Genomic DNA, 22,877 nt, shown 5'->3' on the forward strand with positions numbered 1-22,877 from the left:
ACAAGTTTGAAATGGAAAGCTTTCTAATATGTTAGTTCATGAACGTCTGACCATAAACCCTTTAGGATGGATATTGTTAAACCCTAATGGATATTATTGTAAGTCATTCGTTAGATTAGATTTCCATACATTATATGAAATTAATAAATATTCATCCCATTCCCTGTATTCCCTACTCACCCACCCCCCAATGTCTCTATAGCTTCAAGTCTATCATAAACAAAACTGTTACTGGTCAAAATATTTAGGATTTAGCCACACTAAACTGTAAGGAGTCTTAGATCCCTACCTGATTTTCCATAGTAAAAGTTCGTGCAGTTCCAGTGGTCAGAATGAACTGACACATGCCACTCGACCATAATGGCACTTCTAAGTACACCTATTGCAGCTTTTTCATGTACACTGGCTTCAACATGAATAACTGTTAGATTCAAACTTATTGAACATTCATTTCAACCACACACTATAGCTAGAAGGCCCATGCTTGAGCTATTTTAGGACAAAACCACTCCATTTCTACAGATGTCAATAGAGCAAGTTTTTCAAATACCAGATTTAATTTATTAAATTCTGTAGTGAAATCTTCTTTAATTTCTTTACATATTGCTCAGAGTGTATTTTGCTTTATTTGTCATGAAGACTGTTTTGCTGGCACAGCCTTACAACGTGTGTTTGGTATGCTCATTGCTACTAGCTGAAGTTTCGAAGACTTAATGAATAAAGCATAGAATCGAATGAACCAATGTAAACATTAAGGAATTTTCAAAGAAGGTGTTTTCAGAAACCAATAAACACTCCAAACGAAAGAACCCCTATTGAAGAAAATGCTAAATACTGCTCTCTGAAGAGGAAAACACAAATGCTGAAGAGACACAGGAATATCAATCTGCACTGGCTTAGCACAGACAAGTGTTCATAACACTACAAAAAAGAAGTGAAGAAGAAAATTACTGGTGGCATGAGGACAGCTTTAGCATGCAGGACTCAAGCCACGCTCACGCACAAGGACTCTTCATTGTATCACCGTCCTTGCTAGCATAGTGAGGAGGTTACTAGGAGTTTGCAAGATTATGAAAGACAATTCCCAGTTGCAGGTGCCAAAGGCAGATATCACGGCTGCCTGTACCTGGGAGAACATCAAACATTCACAGCAGGATGTGACGGGAAGGAAAGAAATCCTGATTAAAGATCTAGTGAAAAAAATCCAGTCTTGCAAGGTGGAGTGTGCTAGCAATTGTCACTGAGGAAAACTGGAATAACTGAGATCAGGGTCTGGACAGAGGACAGCGCTCACCATAACATGGGATAACGGATCATTACTTTGAGAAACAAATAATAAGGCTTTCTTAGTATGTGCTTATATGAATTAAACTTATTTAAGATAATAATTATGCACAGACATAGAAATGCTTAATCTTGCTTGTGTCACTTACGATTGGACAAAGAAAATAACTCAGATGGCTTTGTTTTTCTTTTTAGTGATTTTTACTTTCAGGGTCTTTGTGTTGTAAAACCTGGTCTTAAAAAGCAGGATAAGGTTACGGAGGTTTTGGAGAGGTTCAAGGTTCTGCACTTTCATTGAAAACTTGCTATTGTTCTTTCGGTTTCTAAATGCCTTTTTTGTAAAGACCTACTTTTCAAGGTGAATTTAGTACAGCAGCATCTCTTTTGAGCTTCTAGGACTAAGGACATTTTTGACCCAAAGACACATTTAAAGCAGTGGATGATCCACCCTTGTTCTCCTGCCTGGGGATGTGAATACTTTACAAATAAACAACAGTTCGAACAGCTCTCTCCTGTACCATCCTTATTCTCGTTTTCCCTCACTATGGAAGAACTAATTTCTAGAAGAAAGCATGGAACTTCTGCATGTAGCAAAACTTCAGAGTTGGCTTTTCTTCTCATGTTGCTATTCCCATTACCTGATGGTTTGGGTGTGGTGGCATGGGATATTCCTCCATTGTGCTGAGTATTGTCACCAGTTGTGAAATCCAGGCTCATACGGGGTTTGGGCTGATATTCTTTCCTGGGCTGAGATGATGCCTCTTTTATTCTGCCAAAAAATCAAGTTAAATGTCAAGAGTTAGTTTCTTTTTAACAGATGAAATGCAACAAACTTCTTTATTTCCATGGCTGAAGTTCCCACCCACCACTCATCCAGACTAAACAAGTTTTGACATTTGGAGTAATTTTTTGTTTACAACACTAGTTTAAATTACCAAAAACCACCTGAAGTGATTACGCCACGACGTTGTTAATTTTTTTTCCTTCTAGTAGCGGAGCATTTTGTCTAGCTTCCTTTTGCCTAACAATAACAAAGAGCTTCTAATGGAGAAAAACTTGTTATGTGATTATCAATGCTAACAGAAGGGCTGTAAAAACATCCCTGCTCTCCTTTTTAGCATGATTTTTGCTTCTGTCCCTGGCAAGCCTTAACTGTTCAGTTGGCCGATGCCAACTCTTGTCATTTTGTGAGGAGACTGTGTGGGAATGTACTGACTTCAGCTACAGACGTTGTTAATTTGTAATTTGGAACACTTGTTTCACAAAGGCACACAACTGCAGTTTTCCTGACTCTCAAAATAAAACCATTATGCATCATTCATTTCAACTTATTAGTCTAACTGAAAAAACTAGAATTTCTAGGAAAGGCTACATTTTCAGATTCCAGGGTAAAATGCAGGGAAAGGATGATGTCGGATTCAGAGCAGCTTATGCAGTAGAACTGCCACAAATATTTCTGATACTGCATATGGAAGAATACTTGAGTCAAGACCTCCATATTTAAAGGACAAGTTGGTTTCTCTAACCTTCTCTAGATCTGCCACAGACTTGCTGTTGGTAGCACATTTTGATTTATCTACTGAAAATATCTGCTTCTAACTTAACTAGTTTTGGTCCTGATAACAAGGTTTTTCTCACAATCCAAAATAATATCAATAATAGCCCCCAGACACTGCTTTTCTTCTTCATAAGCAAAAACATAAGCATATTAAAACCATAAATTAATGAAATTGTCAAAATAAGGTTAAATAGAATCGTAGAATCATAGAATTGGAAGATTAGGGTTGGAAGGTACCTTCAAGATCATGTAGTTCCAACCCCTTGCCATGGGTAGGGACACCTCCCACTAGACCAGGTTGCTCAAAGCCCCATCCAACCTGGCCATGAACACCTCTAGGGATGGGATATCCACAACTTCCCTCGGCAACCTGTTCCAGTGTCTCTCCACCCTCACAGTAAAGAATAATTTCCTAATATTCCTAATATCTAATCTAAATCTACCTTCTTCCGGTTTAAAACTGTTACCCCTCCTCCTATCACTACACTCTCTGATAAACAGTTCCTCCCCACCTCTCCTGTAGGCCCCCTTTAGGTATTGGAAGGCCACTACAAGATCTCCCCAGAGCCTTCTCTTCTCTAGGCTGAAGACAGCTCTCTCAGTCTGTCTTCATAGGAGAGGGGCTCCAGCCCTCTGGTCATCTTCATGGCCCTCCTCTGGACGTGCTCCAACAGATCCATGTCCTTCTTATGTTACTGGCCCCAGAGCTGGATGCAGGACTCCAGGTGGGGTCTCACAAGAGTAGAGTAGAGGGGCAGAATCACCTCCCTCGACCTGCTGGCCACACTTCTTTTGATGCAGCCCAGGATGTGGTTGGTTTTTGGGCTGCGATCACACCATTGCTGGCTCATGTTGAGCTTCTCATCATCAACCAACACCCCCAAGTCCTTCTCTGCAGGGCTGCTCTCAATCCATTCCCTGGCCATTCTGTATTTGTGCTTGGGATTGCCCCAACCCATGTGCAGGACCTTGCACTTGGCCTTGTTGAACTTCACGAGATAAAAAGGCTTTGCTGTGTTTCACTCGTTCACAGAAGTTACTTTTTCCAAATAGTAAAGTTTTGAAGAAAGAAATAAACAAGTTATATCACACTTAATACTTCTGTGAAACAAACATCATTTTTTACAGATAATGAACTAGAAGTTGACAGTTCTAGTGACTTGCTAAAAATTACCCAAAAGCTCAGCATGAGCTGTGTTTCTTAAGGAAAGAAACATCTCCAAGGAAACGATTCCTGGTCCCAGCTGCTTTGTCACGATAGTCTGTCTTGAAAACTGCAGCCTCCTTTTTCTTGATGAAAACGAGAGTTTAACAGGAAAAGCCTTTGCTGACCTTCCAAATTTTATTAATTTTATTCTAAGTCTCCCAGTGTTTGCCGATTTTCTGAAGTCCCAGTTCATGGAATCATGGTATTTTAAGGAAGTTTATGCCTTCCATTAATGTGTAGAAGAAAAATGAAAATTCTTGCACCTGCAGTTCCTGAAGAAAGTTTTGAAGCCTAATCTAAAGAACTGGCACCAGCATATCACAGTGCTCTAATTTGTGTCCAGTGGTGTGGACAAAAAATGATGATTTACCCATCAGATTCTTTACAATTAGGGATGCATAGCAAGTTTATGCCAAAGATATACTTCAGCTGATTTGTAGTAGCAGTCTGATGCAAGGCTCTTGAAAAGCTAAAATCATTCAGAGCTGAAGCTTAAAGCAAAGATACTGACTGTTTATCGGAAGTTTCAAAAGGGCAACAGATTATCTGAATTGATACAGGAAGTGAGATCTCTTGCAGAGAGAGGAATGTTCAATTTATGGCATAACTTAGGGAGTACAGAACAACCCACCTGCTCATGAGGATATTTTAATGCTTCTGTAAAGTAAGTGAATTGCGGTATTCATTTGGAAGTGCTGAAAATCATTCTGCTAGCTGTTTAGACAGTACTACAAACTGTATCCAGAAACAGCCTGCTGGGCAGCCTACCTAACCAAAACAAGTGCTGCTCCTAATTCAAAGAAATTTTAAGACTTAGAACTTGATGAGGCTTGCAGACTGCAAGCTCTGAGAAAATTAACACTGACAGACCCAGGAGTACCAGAAACTAGATCTACACTAATGACACCAGAAAACAGCAAAGAATCATGCACGATAAAAAGCTGCCTTCACGCAGTAAGTGAACATTATCTGCTCTTGGGAATTATGTTCAGGAAGAGACTTCCAGAACCATGTGGACTAAAGAAATCTTTCCTGTATGTTAAGTTTCCTTGAAGATGGACGTGTGTGGGAAGCTGATAAATTTTTACAAACATTTTCCTCATTTCAATCTGTTTTGTGTTGACAGAAATAAAAATCCTTAACTAAAAATTCTAAAATTCTATTTAAAAAATTTTATCAATTCTGAGATAGCATTCACAGTTACAGAAAAGGGGACGGCAGAGGTAAACTCAGTTAAGCCTTGTATCAAGCTTGATCTGATAATAAATCTGGAAAAAAGGACTATTTAGTAAGGTGGCAAATGATGGGGGTCTCACTACCTGGCTCAGGAAGATCTTCAGGTAGATGAGAATGTATCAAGATACTCTATTTCAATAGCAATCATTAACATATCCTCTCAGAAAGACTACTTTTTGAATACATGCAGGAATGGTAAGGAATCCAAAGTTGTAAGTCCCACTGACTTCCAATATTTATAAACAATTGCTATCACTTAAATTCCATTTAACAGCTTTACTGAGCTGAGACACTTTCCTGAACTCAGACCTCATTCAGTCATACCCAGAAGCATATGCATCTCCAAAACATATAAAGCTCAGCTTGCAATTCCCTAATGAAATGGCTCTTCTTTCTATAAACATACAATTACCAACCTCCAAAAGATAATAGCATTGCATTCCATTAATAGGTTTCTGCCTCTGTAAAACCAAAAAACAATTCAACAAACTTAGAAAAAGTGTATTACCTATCTTCCAGCTTAGAAGTAACTCGCTGTAGGATCTGTGTGGCCTGCTTGTGGTACTCCAGCTGGGCTTGTACAAGCGCAGAAAGCTGGCTCACTTGCTCAATCTGAGGATTGACATTAAAATATCACATCTCAGGCAAGTACTAACAGCTCAGCAATAGCGAGTAAAGACCACTGTCACACTGACACAGCAAAGGCAGTTTTACTTATCTCTCTAAAAACTTCATTTATCTTTGTAGTTCATAAATAGTTACGTATCGGTCTTTGTTCATTACCAGATCTAGTTATGGCCTGATCTGGAATGGTAACTGCAGCTCTTCTCCACTGATCATCTCCATGGCTTATTTGCATGAATGGCAGCCTACAGACCTATCTCATTCAGCAAACACTATGAAAGTAAAAATGAGACCGTAATTAGAGCACAATACACCTTCTCCTTCCCTGTCTCTGAGAGGCACAAAACCATAGGGACTATGGTCATGCTTCTGCTGTATTCTGGCCTGTGAAGCAGACCAAACCAGGAAGATACTATGTACTCTTGGACGCAGAATATTTGTAGTGAAGGCAGATGGCATTCTACTTTATGAGGGGAAAAAACATCCAAAACTCTGGTGTGGGCAATGCAATTGCTAGCAGTTTCCATAATGCACAATGCTGCAATGGTGTAACGCAGGCCAGCACTAGCAACTTTGTAGTTGGATGTTACTACAAAGGATTAAAACTACAAACTTGTTATACTTCTTTCACTTCAGCACAGATATATTGATTTCTAACAGGCAAACATTTTCAAGTTTGTTATGGCTCCTCTACAGCAATCTGGTAACAAAATGAAGAATTAAATTAGGTGCATATTTAAACTTTAAATAAATCCAATCCTTTACTTCAACAGAAATCTTTAAACTGAGTTTCCTTTGACTACATATTCTGTAAGACAGACTTGAGCTGAAACGTTTTTTTCCTCCAAAGAGATATTTTCTTCTCACTTGATTTTACAGTTTCAACATTAATTATAAATGGAAGATTAAAAAAAGCCAATAGATGCTCAATCCTAAACCAGTCTGTATGCAAGAATTATGCTGCAGAGTCAGATTTGAGCAGTCACATTAACTTTGGCTTTCCTACTCACTATTGCATCTGCAGAGACCATGGGGTTGTGAGTTCACCATCTCTGATCTTTACCAATCCTCTCAGCAGCCCACACACTTCAGCAAAAGACTTGGCTCAAACCCTAAAACCACAGCTAAGTACAAGTCATGACTTACATTTACATAATTCTAAGAAGGAGGATATTTTGGTTTTGTAAGTAACACCATGCAGTTAGGAAGCACAATGATGCTACAGAGGATTTATGTTCTTTAAATCAGTTACCTATAAAATACCTATAAAATTATTCCTACATGTGCATGCTGTACATGGCTATAGCTTCTGAGTCCACCAAGGAAGCAAGTGCTTCTCCATTGTACAATGACAGGAAACTGTGCTGTCATGAATTTAGTAAGGCTTTCAAATTTTAGACTGCTTAGACTGCCTTCACTGCTGAACCAGTATCTTTCTCATTATAAGATTCAGCTCAAAAATTAAAAGGGGTATCTCACATCCATCTCCAGAAGGTTGAACATGCTTGACTCAGCAATTTCTTTTGATTCATCAAATTTCTCCAGAGCTTGGCGAAGCTCTTCATCAGGGAGCTTGCCCTGCCTTTTCTTTTTGTAATCAAAATCCAGGCGTCGACCCTCCATTTTCTTTAGGTGATGCTAAAAAACAAAAATGCAAATGCAAGCACAGAAGAAAGGATGTTCCCCAGCTCTCCTTGCACTGCATTGTAATCAGGTAGTCTGTGTATACTTGCAAGCATGTGCTGTTTGCTGTATATCAACCCTTCCCCAGAGGGGAGAAATACAGAACAATGAAGTAGGTGGTTTTATATATCATTGAAGCAGCAATGGTGCACTGCTGTCTAAATTACAGGCCCTCAATATTAAAAAAAAAGGCCACACAGATGGATAACTGCAATTGCCACCTGTATAAAAGATACACAAGTTTCTAGCTATTTAACTCTGATGCAGAATTACCTGAACACTATGGCTTTTCCCTAGATGTTTAAGAGAAAATTCTATTAAAAGCACAAGTTAGTACATTTTTGCGTGTGTAATAGTTCTCATAAACAAAGCAACACAGAAAATATTTTTAGCATTTCTATCAGACCACCAAAGGATCTTAATGTTATATTCTATTAAATATTTTCTAGTTCGTTAACTGACATAACATTCATGTCAATCTGTTTAGCAGATGACACATCAAGCTGGCCAGAAGTTAATGCTACCAGCATAAGCAAAAATACTTCAGGTATTTACTTTCCCTCAGAAGAATAAATTTGTCATCTATTATCACATTCATAAGTTTGGCAACTTTGTAAATTGTATCAAACTGCCTATGACATTTTTGTTCCACATACATTTAACAATATGAAAGCTTTACTGAGCTCAGAAGAGCAGTTACTTATACAGATACGCATTTGCTGAATTGGGAGGCACTTTTACTTGCACAGTTATAAAATTCGGTTGTGTCCGCAGAAGTTTGTGTGCAAACAGATTTTTCTCTGTAAGTGCTGGCTGATTATTAGATTACTAATTATGTAATTCATGCAAGTAAACGGTGCTTGTGTTCAAAATTCCTGGGAATATTTCAGATAGTCTTCATACAGACAAAAGAGTAGAGCCAGTCTAGAGGCAACTATCAACCCTCACATGTCATACACTAGAAAATTGAATGTAAACATCTGTTCATCTGTTTAGTGAAATGAGCTTTCAAATGATAAGATTAGAGTACTGCTCTAGGATTAGACGCCTGCATAAGCTTGACGATGTTATGGTCAAAAAATGTTAGAATTTTGATCTTTCCCTTTCTAAACCATCAACAAGAGAAACAGAACTGAAAAGTAAAACTCGAGCCAAAAGAAACTAAAATCAGATAATCTGCAAATCTGAAAGCCCATTTTACACTACACAACTTACATTAATTTTGAACATATACACAGTCTACACATTTGGCATTATTAAAATGTCACATTGAGGGCAATACCTGTATTTCTCTCAGATCTTTGTCATGGAGATTCTGAAGTGGGTCAATGAAGTTTTGTTTCACTTCCATGTCTAAAGAGTCCTTAACTTCAGAAAGCTCCTTCATAGCTTCTCCCACATCTGCAAGTGCTGGTCCTGAAAGAAAAGATGTCCAGTTTATCTCAAAATAACTTAGTTCCAAATCACTGTAGAGTGAAACTGAGTCATGGAAATTTCATTTAACTTTTCATTTTAAGTCTCAAGTTTAGGAAAGAAACAGAGTATGGCACACTGTGTGAAAGGGCAACACGCATTTTACACTTCTGCAGCCCCCAGAGTTCATGCCTTGTAACAGAGCTAAACTTGAGGATCCACACTGCATCAAGACAGCCTCCTCCAGACCCCTCGCTGTCTGTTCATTCCTCCCTCTGGTGTAACATACTAGAAAATAATTATCTGTATTTGCTCCAGTGTTGCCGTTGCCAGACACTAGACTGCATACAAGAACAGCTCCAATCCAAGTTGAGGTCTCTCTGTGTGTATCAGTGAGACTGGTGACAGTATCAAATGTAAAGATTCTTTAACAATTTCACAGATTTTTTTTAATGATTTTTTTTTTATGAAACGATCAACTTCATACACCTACTCAAGTTCATAAACTTCAATGAGAATTAGCTGCCTTACGAGATTTCCTCCGAGATTAACTTGAGGGGCACAAAAATTACCACTGTGGTTCACCTCTTCTGCATCTGCACCTCACCTCACCTTCCTTGAGCAAGAAGCTCAAAAATACTCTCTTGGTTTGAGGTGTAGGCTGGTGGAAAAAAATCTACTTTCAAAGAATGCAAAGGGTCTGAAAACCAGAAAATGTGAGAAATCAGAAGGAGTTTTGTCTTCCAAGCAGGGAACGCCAGCAATGCACCACAAAACTAGGGAGCCTGCCAGACCTGGATGAAGAGTGACAGCCATAACAGCTGCTATTAGTTAAGAATGCAAAAATAATTGCCATATCTATTCTGCTGTGTGCTACTGCAATCATCATGGAATATACAGCAATTTATGCAAACTAAATTCTATTAGTTCTTCATTTTCCCTTTAAAAATGTGTTTGAAATTTAGCAAATGAGAGGCAACCAATTAAAAAAACCAATTCAGTCATCTTTAGCACAAATCAACCTAGATCTGCCAAGCTAACTAGTAAATTATATGAAACAAACAGGAAAGTACCTTTTCCATTGTGGATGTCTTTATGCCAGGAACAACATTTTATGAAGATTCAAATAGGAAATAGAATTTTCACAGTCCTATTTGAGGGTTCTGTGTGTTACCACATAAAAACAGCCACAGAGAAGCCCAAATAAATAGGACAGAGAGACAAAGGATCTTGTCATGAATGTCATCTCTTTTAGATAGACCTCTACTGTTGAAGAACACAATGTTTAGTCTCTGTTTAACATTTCTATCTCAGGCAGCCATAAACTCATTTGGGGCTTGGATGGAGGAGCAGCTGACAGGTAAGACAGAGTATTCACTAGTGCCTTAAAATGTGGCAGTTGGTCAGAAAAAAAGGTCAAAGTCTAATAAAAATCTACTAGCCTTTATTCCTTGCCTGTAATGAAGACAGTAATACTTATAAGGATTCAGAGGACAAAAGGGTTTTATTGTACACATTCATAGACAATAGTATGATTTCTGAATGCGTACATCCCCAGTAACATAATCCATGACAGAGAGCGTAAAGCCTATATGGATATGGGTCCAAATGAAAACAATTTGACTTTCATCCACAAGAAAAAAATCTCTAGTCCAAATCTGCAAAAGATACTCAACAGGCCTAGACCAACGGAGAAGTCTGATGAAGCAGAACTCTGGTGCTTCTTGCAGAAGTTCTTCCTTTATAAGAGCACAACACTTTAATAATGAAAGCTATATCAAATTTTACTACCATTTTTATTGCATTATAATGGAAAGGGAAGTAATCAAGTTACCAAAGTTGCATTCTTCTCCAAGTTCTCGGCCAAATTTCAGCATCGCATCTGCCAGCAAGGCTTCAGCCTGAGGGTAACCTGGTCCCTTTTCCTGGCCTCGTATTTTTGACATAGTGTTGATCATGCTGAGTTTAGCTCTGGAAGCTGAAGCAGGCAAGCGACACAAGTTACAAACATGCAATAGTTTGACTACACAGACAGGAATGCATTCTGTAAATTTATCGGAGCTACCTACAATGTGCCTGAAGGACATTATCTAAGTTTAGGACTGAGCCCTGTTTTTCATCAATTATTTTTAGAGCAAAGGAATGAAATGATGGTCACTGACTTTTCTCTTCTGCTGGTAGACCAGAGAGGAGGCTCTGTCCTGAAATTTAAATCAAAGCTTACCTCAAAATGACTTGGGACAGAAGGAAGCCCAGGAACACTCTCAAGATAGCATTTTTGACACGTGCTACAACTCAGGCAGAAAAATCTTTAAGCTGTCCCAAATTCTTTATCTTAAAATACTCAGGTACCAGGTGGACAGCAGATTGAGCCTTCCTCTCAAGGAAAAGTCCAGTCTAGGTACACTCAAGATTAAGCTGTGGTGCCCTACATTTTTTTAATGTTTGAAAAATTTTCTGTTGTAGAATACTAAGTAAAACCTACATCCCCGAAAATGACGTCCAACAACCTTTGAAAGACTTGTTGCCTTTTAGGGGGATCTGGGGAAACCATACTTCAATAAGGTTTTCAAGTGAATCCTAAACTTATAGAAAAAATGATAGCTTGGAAAAGACCCCTACAATCATCAAGTCCAGCTGTAAACCTAACATTGCCACATCCACCACTAAACTGTGTCCCTAAGCGCCATGTCTACACGTCTTCTAAATACCTCCAGGGATGGTGACTCAACCACTTCCCTGGGCAGCCTGTTCCAATGCTTGACAACCCTTACGCTGAAGAAAGTTTTCATAATATCCAATCTGAACCTCCCCTGGCACAACTTGAGGCCATTTCCTCTTGTCCTGTCACTTGTCGCTTGAGAGAACAGACTGACCCCCACCTCGCTACATCCTCCTTTCAGGTAGTTGTGGAGAGTGATAAGGTCTCCCCTCAGCCTCCTTTTCTCCAGGCTACATGACCCCAGTTCCCGCACCTGCTCCTCAGAAGACTTGTTCTCTAGACCCTTCACCAGCTTCATTGTTCTTCTTGGGACACACTCCAGTACCTCAATGTCCCTCCTGTAGTGAGGGGCACAAAACTGAACACAGTATTCAAGGTGGGTCATCACCAGTGCCGAATACAGGGGAACATTCACTTCCCTAGTCCTGCCGGCCACACTATTCCTGATACAACCCAGGATGCTATTTAGCTTGTATTTTATTTCAGATGCACAACTGCAGATCAGAAGAAAGCACACAATTATCACAGTTGACGAAAACAAAGAAAGCAAACATAAAAGTACTAATTTGTTTGATGCTGTGCTTTAGTGAATTTTTGCAACTACAGAATGTGAATGGCCTGCAGAGAAGGAATTATTCAATGGAACTTGACTTCAAATTTTGCCAGCTAAATCCTATTGCCAGCAAAGCTGACTCAATGGGCGTTTCTACCTACGTTATTGTGTATGCTACAGGAGGGCAGCTATGAATGCCTCTGCCTTCCTCCTTGCAAAGGCTTGACTTAGTTAGTATGCTCTTATGAGTTAATATTTCTGTTTACAAAACATTAGAAGCTCACTCTTTGTGTGCTGATTTCACTGGTCAAAACTCAACCTTGCACAACTGAACCTTTCTGCAACTAAGCAAAACATTATCAGACTGGAGTCAAGAAGTGCTTTGCTCTTAGTTTACTGCTGAAAGGGCATATCAAGAGATGGTTCTTGTTGCTGCATATGTTTCACCTTGTGGCATAGAAATGTATGCACGGACAGAGACACAGAAACAGACACAGGAAAATCAGGCAAGTACCACAGTAATTATTATCTCTGAGAAGTAGCTATGAACAGATAACATATTTTATATAGTAATTATGGTTTTGTAAGCTTTCTCACTACGCTTGACTGCCACTAGATCATGCTTTTCAGCATCTGAATTTCTTGACGCCTTCTGTTTTTGCCCACTACAAAACTACAGTCAGCAGACTGGCTGACTGTTCAGTATAAGAAACTGAATTTTAATGAAGTGTCTGGCCTTTAAAAATGGCATCAAAATGACGGTGGCAACAGAAAATACGAAGCATAAAAGAAATTAAGACACAAACAAAATCAGTCAGAATGGAGGCAGCAAGCTGAATTAGAACAGGATGGGAATATTTTCAGAAATAAAAGAAAAAAATGTAAAAGGTAACAAAAAAATGAAGTGGCTATATTCTGGACAGGCAGGTAAGACCAGAAAGCAAAAGGTACAGGAAAGAATGAAACAGGTGAAAGGATAATAAGAGAAGGGCAAGAAATAAATGATAAACAGAAGAAAGGCAAGCATGAAAAATTCGTGCTTCAATGATTTATCTAACCATTTAATAATGATTACATTAGAATCCTAATTTAGTAGGAAATTTTAGAATGCATCCACCAGTGGTTTCATTCCACTTTTCTTCTTTTAAAGTTGACTCCAGTAACTTCCATGGGAGCAGAGCTAAGCTTGTGCTCAGTCAATCTCAAAATCCCATTCTGAGCCCTTTCATTTCTATTGCTTTATTGTGCTAGTGCCACCTGCTTTCTTCTTGAAGTTATGTTTTAACCTGACTGAGGACAGGTAGAGATGTACAAAACACCGCATGGAAGTGACCTGAATGCTTGGTCTTTTCCTAGTTGCACTCCCTCTTCTTAACATTGACTTTCATGGTGTCACTAATGATTCACCTCAATATTAAGTGTTAACAGATTCATGGCCAAAAGAGTTCGAAAGAAACTTCAGCAGTGGGTTCAATTGCTCATTCTTTGTACTTTCCATCTTGTTCATCCTGCACATCTTTTTCTTGAAATTATGGTCATGTACCTCTGCACGGAAAGTCTTTGAGTCTTCATCATGTTCAATTTTAGTTATTTCCAGCTGTCCTTCAGGTTTTTTTCGTAATTGGGAGGAAGTCTACAAAGCTATCTTCTTCATTTGCACTAACCTCATCCTAACATCTCTTTCAATACATTGACTTTTGTCTTTAATATCCTTTTCCCTTCCCTTCCCCTTTCTTTTTCCCTTTTCCCTCCAGCATGAGTTAATTAACTGTTTAGTGAAGTTAGACAATGCTGTATACTTCATTTATTGATCCTTCAAAACACCATGAAGCCAATTGATCTCCAGCACTGCAATACTATGTTATCCAAGGATGTTGATGTTTTCAGGGCACATCTTACTTATCAAGGAATGTGTGCTACATCCCAAACCCTATTCTCCCTTCCAAATCCAGGTAAATTTTTAAAGAAAATCTTCTGTTAAATATTGCTGTTAAAGACCTTTTTTGTTAAATTTCCTCCCTCTCCCCAGTGTAATTTTTCAATTTTTTATGAAAATGAGAAAGCAACAGGAAATACTGGAAATCAGCATTTTTGGTGCCCCAGGTATACAGTAATAGAGTTGTAGGGAGAATTTTAGAAGAAATTTTTTATCTTCTTGAATAAAAGAAGTAATTTTCCATGCAATTCTTCTGACTATAGAGAGCCCTTTTTTAACTGGCATAAAACAATCTAAGATCAGACAAGAGCTGCAAAGCATCAGTGGTCCTTTCGTCTTACCCCATCTGCTACCATTGCCCAGCTGTGGAACGAATAACGTGACCTCATTTGATAGGCAAGAAAGTAAATCTTCCTCCTGCCTATTACAATTTTAATTTTCTGACCCTACTTGCATATGCCACAAGCAGATGAAGGGATGTGTAGCTACAGTATGCAAACTGCTCTTGCCTGCAGCACCGCAAACCTCCATCAGCCTGAGGTGCCTGAAATCACACCCTTAGCTACTTCCAGAAATTCTGCTCTCCGATGTTGCTGTGAGCCTCTTCCATGATTCACAGCAATCATAATCCCTCAGATGTGTCAGTGAGGCAGCCAGAGAAGCTCTAAACAGCCAAAGCTTATTACTCAGTCTATACAATGTTGCACAACAGCAGCCTGACAGTAGTTAACAGTTTTGTCACTAGCCCCGTAACGTTTGTCAATCCTATTGCTTTTACTGCAGAGTGATGGTTGCCTATGAGCAATGAAGCCGTGGACTCAAGTTATAAACAGTATTTCATCTGTTGACATAGAAACCATTCTAGTCATCATTATTTCCTCCCTAGGCGTTCTTGAACTTGTAAATATTATTCCTCCTTTTCTCAATCCACTGGCAGCATCATCAAATTATCTTCCTTTCCTCTCTGATCTAACATAAAAATATCACCAATTAAGCTATACTAGCAACAGTCCTTCATTGTACCACACTGGAGTTAAAATATTTGACACTTGTTCAAATTTGTGTCCAGCTATGAGGAAACAAATTGCTCACAGTGAATGAGTTGATTTGGTCTGTACTTCCATGAAACTCTAAGATACTTATGGTAGGTAGCAGACCACATTTTACCTTCACGCTAATTTTGCACAAGCATAACTCCATTGACCCCATCAGTGAAGCTGGCGTTGACTTATGCTAGTATCAAAACCCTTATGTTCCCAGATCACTATGGAAATCTTCAAGTTATTGAATTTAATGGTTCACTTGATTATAACAGCTCCACATCACCTCTCCTTGTGAGGATGCCTTGGCAAGTGAGGAACATGCATCTCTCCATCAGCCCAATCACAAAACCCTTCTTTCATCTCCCCATGGAAAACAATCATTTATTTCTATTTTGAATGTTCAATTTAGTCATCTCTAATTATGTCCCTTCATCTGCCCTTTTCCTCAGTTCAGCATCAACAGCTCTTCTGCACCCTCTCTGCTGTAGTAACTCTAATGAGGATGGGAAATCGCTAGAGGACCAGGTGAAAGGTGGTATTACATCTCTTCCTGTACCCTGGAGGAAGTTGCTCCAGAACCTTGTCTTCCTATGGTCTGCAAGGACTGCCTGGTCTTTCTTCCTCACCCAAGGTGAATGACTGGGACTGTAGAAGCAAGAGATGTGTCATGCAGACACCCTCACCGTGCCTGATCCTGATCCCCATATCCAGGGGGGTGCCTGATACCCAGGGCTGCTGCTGCCCCAGTGCTCCCCGGCTGCCCTGCTCCTGGCTGGAGCAGCGGGATGGGCCCTGGCTGCCAGGCCCTGCCCTGCCACCCCTGGGGAGTCCACAGCCATCTCCAGCTCCCAGGGAGCCCCCATGCTCACAGCGCTGACATTCAGATGCCTGCAAGTAAATACACCCAGTTTCTGGGCATATGCTGCCCCCTTACCTAAACCAAGAACACACAAAAGGAAAACAAGCCTCCCAAAGCCAGTCTTCACTCCCCCTGACAGCCAAACACAGAAGCCTGTACTCATCTCTGTCTTTTACTTCATGGTAACTTCACTGATTTTGTGTTAATCTTAACTGTGCCAGTCAGGATGACATCTGTAAGACTGTATGTTGGTGAGAAAGAGTATTCTTAAAAAGAGACTGTGAAATTACATTACCTGGATTGGGCTGAAGATACTCTATTGTCTTTGCCATTATTTCCATAACTGCCCTGCTGGTAACATCCACTTTCTAAAGGACAGAGAATTAAACAAAAAGAAACATGAAATAAAGATGTTAGACAAAAGGAAGATGTTTTTCTCTCTTCTTTCTGTTCTTAGAAATTCTTTTAACTCTTCATATAATTTTATTTTTGAGTCCTTGAGAACAACCCTGGTACCAGAATGGTGATAATACCTGGAAAACTACCAAAGCATGAGTCCACCACTTTGGTTTGTAGAGATACATTCTCAAATGAGGCTATTAGTACCCAGTATCTCAGGATGTGTTAGGAATTTGATATGATTCATTGTACTGTGCTGATAGCTTACATCACCTTGGGAGGTATCCACAATAGGGAAAACTTTTTGATAGAACGGTCACTGAAAATTATTTGAAGAATTAGCTATCTTTTATCCCTTAATAGGAATTCTTGCTGTCTTAGGAAGTACTCTGCATCAGCTTCCTAAGCTGAATATCCTTCTCAGAATCAGGCCTCAAAGTAAAAACATGATGCTTTGGCAGATTTGGGGATCCCTGTAACCTGTCCTGTACTCTGCATTTATGAAGACACATTGCATTTCTCTGCAGGGTAGCTTGTCTCACAGAGTGAATTCCCTTACCATAATGGCAAGTTCCTATTTTAAAAGATAACACCTGAGATAGGGTGGTTGCAGCACGCTGTGACTGACATCTTTCCCATTTCCTGTTGCCACTGCCATCTGCCAGGTCTTGCTCTGTGCTTTACACAAAGAGGCAGAAGAGGTCTGCCAGCCCTGGCTGAGTAAGTAGCTGAACTGCCTGGTAGGGAGCCCAGAAATGGCTGGAAGGCTGCAGAGAGTGGGGGCGAGGGAACAGAAGGCCGGGGACAGGCAGAAGGAGCATGTCCACTGCCTGCAGAAAAGCTGGCAAAGGGACACAGGGCCAGGCGGGGAACATGGAGGCAACCGACGAGTTTACTCCATTCTCTTCTCAACTCTCAGTGCTCTTATCTCCTGGGCTGCCAACCATGCCGCCCATGAGCACATGGGACTCACCCCTGGCTGTTGCAACGTTCTATTTTCCATTCTCCATCTCACTATACAAATTCACAGATAAATAGATTCTATTTCCCTTGATCAGAGTTATATATCAGATACATACCCTACAAATCACCTAGCAGTAGTTTATGTTACAAGATTTGATCCTAGCTTTCAAAGTCGAAGGCAGAAAAAACCCTGCCCTACTGATTCTTCCAACTGAAATATTATCACCACCACACACAACTGTGGCTTTTTTTTTTCTTTTCCCTCCATTAGAAACACTCGGTGCTACCTCTACCAAGCAGTCTGTTGGGGGGTTAGCCCCATCTACCCAAGGCACTTTGTCAGTGGAGGCTACCTAACAGGATCTCTGAACCTATGAATGAATATCCCAGTGTCACTATCAATCCCCTTTGGCAGACAGCGCTTGCTCCTCTTGACTGATGCTCAAGGACCTGAGAATGACAGGCACCCTTTGCCATTGAAATGACCATCTTGTAGACAGACTCTCTGTTTCCAGAGATCCTCCACGAGGGTTTAAATGAAACTAATTTTAGCTGCATCAGCCTCAATCTCTGAATGAAATATTGGCATTATAAAGAGTGCCATATATTATGTATGGTGAGAAAACAAAAAGTAATAAGAAATGGAAAGCTCAGTCCTGCTGTACAAAAGTTAGGTCTTTCAAAATTATTCAAGTGATTCAGGGACAAAAGCTTTGAAATTCCTGTCCTAGAAAGTAAAAACAAATGGTAATAATGAATAAACACATCTGTATTTAGACTTACCCTTTCCATTTCTTTGAAGTCATCATCTAGCTTGGTTCCTTCTGCACCTCCTACTTTTTCACTCACTTTCTGTAGTTAAAAAAAGAACAACAAACAGATTCAGCAATAAATGAAAAATCTAGCCACTGTGTTCTCCTGGGGAAATTTTTTTTCATGTAAGTTGGTACAACAGCCAGATATATTATTCTTTCTGAAAAACGTATTTCAAACACACTTTAACTAAAGTTAAACAATCAGAAAATAACATATTACTGCTTAAGTCTCAGAGACCCAATCTTCTGCTGGTGTCAGAGTACATGCTATTATGTCTTAGGAAGATCCACCTCTACTTCTCTGTTGAATGAATCTCTGTATCTTGGAACTATCAAGCAATTAATCAACAATGACAGATCTGTATTCAGCAGACAGAAATATCCATGTTCGTGTGCGCTGATGAAAAAGGAGGTGACTTGATAGAATGAACTGGGGAACAAATCAAGGCACCAAAAAAAATCTCATCACAGCTGAAAAATGGCCCCAGCTGCTCTGTCCGGTCTGTATCAATGCAACAGCAAGGGTAATAATCATGCCTAATCACAGAGCGAAAAGAATCTCTCAAGGCTTGACTCCAGCCACCCACAAGGTAACAGAGATCCACAGCTGAGAACTCTCAGAAACCTACTGATTCCAGCCACAACCAGGACACCACCATTAAAAATCAAATTTATAAATAAAAGTGACAGAGAGACACAAAAACGCCTGCATTCACACCATGCAAGAGGCTGAGGTTCACGTGAGTTATATATGAAATATCCAGCTGACAGATCCATTAGAAAGAATGAAAGGGAACTTTCATTCATTCATTCAAAAGCGTCACATCCTTGGCAAATAGTCTATTTCTTTAGAAAATGCTTAGTTTGAAAACTAATTGGGAAACAATTTTGTGCTACTGTTTCATTTCTCTGATTCAGTGGAACACATTGAACTAGTTTCCCTTTACTGTCAGTAGCAGTGACAATAAGATTTGAATGGTAACTGCTATGCAGCACCATTCAAAATGGATTTTAGCAATTGCATTGTCAGACACAAAGTATTTTAGTGGTGCAATTCCACAACTAAGTCAGGTGCATATTATTCAGTGAATATACCAGTGTTTTACTGGGCTGGTAATTGTCATAAGGAATTCATCAGATATATGACTTTCTGTTTTCTGTCCATTTTTAGCTCTTTGTACTGAATTTTACAAACTTTCCTAGGTGCCTCTGAATCATCTTTAGGCTGTTTTAACTACGAGTAACTACAGAGTTAAGTGAAGTGACTCCTGCAATAAACAAGTACAAATGAAAGAAAAATAGCACTTTTTTCCTCTTGGTTTTAAGCACTGTGTTAACTCTTCTATAGCTTTCTTTTAGTATAAAGAGGAAGACCCACAGTGAATCACTCACATGCCATTAATAAAATCCAGATATTTTATTAATTCCAAATTCACTCCAGTTCACTCCAACAAAGCTGCAAGTGCAGCATGGCCAAGCACTTATTAATGCAAGCTATAATTATCTGTGCAATAGGAAATCACTATTATCTCTGTTTGTTTTCTGTCAGGTCCTTGCAAATTAGTACCCAAAATGGTGCATTAATGAGACATCAATATTATGAAACACCCTGAAAAAAACAAAGAACTTCACTTATCCCTTCTTTCCTAAACAGAAGACATATGCAAATCCATGCAGACACTCTCTTGTGATTAATCTGAATGCAGATGTGTTTGTGTGATCTGTATCACTGAACTTGTGCCTCACAGAGTTTAGTGAAGTGACACAAAAAAATCACAGATTTCAAACTCAGTGCTATTAGGAACAATTCCGCAGAGGACAAGGGATAGATTCAATACCCTAAAAGGTGCTATTCATTTGCAGTTTCTGTGAAAAATGGTAACAAGGGAAACATAAAAGACCAGAAGCATTCTTCACCAATCTACAAATAAATCGTCTGCAAACAGACCTCCTACTGCAGACGACAGAGCAAAATCTGCACAGGAGCTTTCTACCACGAAGAGTTCAGGTCCCTGAAAACAACAGTACGCAAATATGCTAGGACTTAAATATCCAAAACATATTTTGAATAACTGAAGTTTAACTCTAAGGATACAAATACCCAAAGGTAATTAATATTCCAGACTTTTTTATCTGTAGCTTTACTTTTCATCACTTCAACATATTTTCATAGTTGATGAGGATTTGCAAAGACACGACTTATCATCCCCACAGATGCCGTAAAGATCCCATCTCACATCTACAAACCAGAGCAATTGCTCCCCCCCCTTCACATTCATCATTACTTTAGCTGAGGAATGTATGATACTTTTAAGAGTGCAGCTCTGTAGTCTGCTGGAGTGGTCACTGCTAAGTAAAAAAGGCAGATCATCCCTCTCTTCTAAACATGCTTTCAAACCATCAATTCACCATCGTGAGTCACCCATTTAAGGTGACTAATAAAACTATGTACCAAGCAGAAAATTCATTTGTAAAGCTCTGGGTCAAGTACTGTTACAGACAACAGAGGCGAGTCAAAGGAGAGACAGGAGCTGCGAAGTCTTCAGCCCTTCTGGAGCTGGGTGACTCTTCTTTCAGGGTAGTTACATTATAGGCCCTCAAGGAAGTACCTTCACCTCCTCTATCCAGACAAAGATGTGGTTTGTAAAAGCACGACAGACCACAGGAAAAGAGAAGCTGAACCAAAATACTCCTTGAAAATTTAAATACTTTTTTTTTCTTGAAAGCCCCAGACACTCAGCAGAGATGAGAACTCAAATTAAGGATTTAAATAAAAAAAAAATTACATTAAAAAACTAAACCCTCAAAAATTCTTGCCCCTCAGGGCAGAAGGCAGAAATCTGCTCGGAAGAGGATATTAAGCCCCCTTCGCAAGGCCATAATCTAAAGAGGTCAGCGGGCCTGAGAAAAGCAGCTTAAGCATTTGCAACAAAGCCCACATCTATGTCATCACTGTACTGACTAAATTTGAGATATTCTTCAGCCTGTTTATATCCATCCTCCAAATCAACTGTTAAAGCATTTCATTAAGGCTACCGCTCCACCATTCTCTAAGATTGTCAGATCTGATTATCACAGGTCATGAAGCTATGCCAGTGTACATCAACTGGGGATCTGCTCCTGTGCTAAAGATTCAGAAGCAGTCAGAAACATTGCCAGCTAAAAGCTGCAGTTAGTCAGAATACAAAAGACTCTTTCGCCATGTCATTTGAGTGGAAGTTCCAACATTTTGGTTCTTGCTTTACAACAGAATGAAAATTAGGCCCTTTAAGTTCTCTTTAAAAAGGGTAATACTACATCTCCTCCTAGCCCAGTCATATGGAAGAATCAAGACCTGATCTGATACCACAGCCAACATTATTTAGTTATTTTGTGACCGTGCCTTCTGTTTCTAATGTTATTACCTATTCCATTTTCCCTCCAAAAAGCCTTTACAATAAAATTATCATTAAAATAACATACTTTCATGAAAAATAACAGATACAACATACAAACATTTTCTGGGTGGGGAAAAAATTGTCATGAAAACATTTTGTGTATCAAAAATACACATCTATATCTAACAATGTCATGTTTTACTGTCAGGATCTCCATATTTTATATGAGTGAAAACAAGTGCTCTGTGCCTTAGAGCAAATTTCAATTTTATAAAGATCTCATTTCCACTCAGGCAGGGTATTAACATCTGCTGGTCAGAGTGATTTCAGCAGGGAGAACAAAAGCGGCATGAATACTACGCTTAGAAGAAAAAAAGAAACTTCTTTTTTTTCTGGCAGATAACAGTAAAAAGGCAGTTTTTTCATAAATGCTGGAAGTATCTGGAATATAAGCCATAGCAACAGGAGTGTGGTTTAGTAGATGGATTTCATTGAAACAATAAAACTTATTAGGTCTTAGTTATGGAGTCATTTGTTCTATTTTTCATATAGTTCTGCAATTAACCTTTTTTTTGCATTGCTGTGTCATGATGCAGCATGTCATGCAGGACAAAAAAATGCTTGCGCAGTCACTATGAATATACTGAAAATTCCAGCTGATGATCACTTGTACAATATCCCATGCAGTGGTCCTCTTAACTAATGACAATATGAATCTGCCATTGTCATCTCTCACTACTCCCAAGATATTAATGTAAATCAAACGTGCATTAGATAGCTATACCATGAGAATTATGTTCTTCGATACTATGACACTGCATCGTACTAGAGTGCCTTCTGAACAATTCACAGTTCAAACTGCTACCAGACAGCCTTGCACAGTACGATATGCCACTACCCAAACTTGAAAATGCAGCAAGATCAGCATTAAACTACAATAGTACTCACCTGAGTCTGCAGCTCTATTAATTTAATGAAATACTAGTTTGGCAGCACGTATAGAAGGTAGCTTTGCTTCTATACAGGAGTAGAAAATCAGCTTTGAATAGATTACCACCACAATGCAGTGCCTTTGCCCATGATGCAAAATGAGTGCCTTGTTTACGAAGCAGCCACACCACAGTAAGACTGAAAAAGTAACAGTCTTTATAGCATGCATTCATAGCTCCAAATACAGAGAACCGCAACATTTTTACTCAAAGCAC

At 39.3% G+C, this 22,877-nt stretch overlaps 1 protein-coding gene across 2 annotated transcripts in view; it reads right to left on the minus strand.

Annotated features, from left to right (window-relative positions):
* Window positions 1-22,877, minus strand: part of SH3GL2 (SH3 domain containing GRB2 like 2, endophilin A1) — a 98,881-nt gene that overhangs the window by 2,208 nt on the left and 73,796 nt on the right. For both annotated transcript variants that reach the window (XM_054186244.1, XM_054186245.1), the window contains exons 2-8: window positions 18,264-18,332; window positions 16,414-16,486; window positions 10,840-10,983; window positions 8,875-9,008; window positions 7,389-7,547; window positions 5,794-5,897; window positions 1,923-2,053 (exon numbers count right to left, since the gene is read on the minus strand). In XM_054186244.1, the coding sequence (XP_054042219.1) occupies window positions 1,923-2,053; window positions 5,794-5,897; window positions 7,389-7,547; window positions 8,875-9,008; window positions 10,840-10,983; window positions 16,414-16,486; window positions 18,264-18,332 (814 nt within the window). The remainder of the gene's footprint in view (window positions 1-1,922; window positions 2,054-5,793; window positions 5,898-7,388; window positions 7,548-8,874; window positions 9,009-10,839; window positions 10,984-16,413; window positions 16,487-18,263; window positions 18,333-22,877) is intronic.

The sequence above is a fragment of the Rissa tridactyla genome, chromosome Z (assembly GCF_028500815.1).
Source record: "Rissa tridactyla isolate bRisTri1 chromosome Z, bRisTri1.patW.cur.20221130, whole genome shotgun sequence".
In the NCBI taxonomy this organism is placed as follows: Eukaryota; Metazoa; Chordata; class Aves; order Charadriiformes; family Laridae; genus Rissa; species Rissa tridactyla.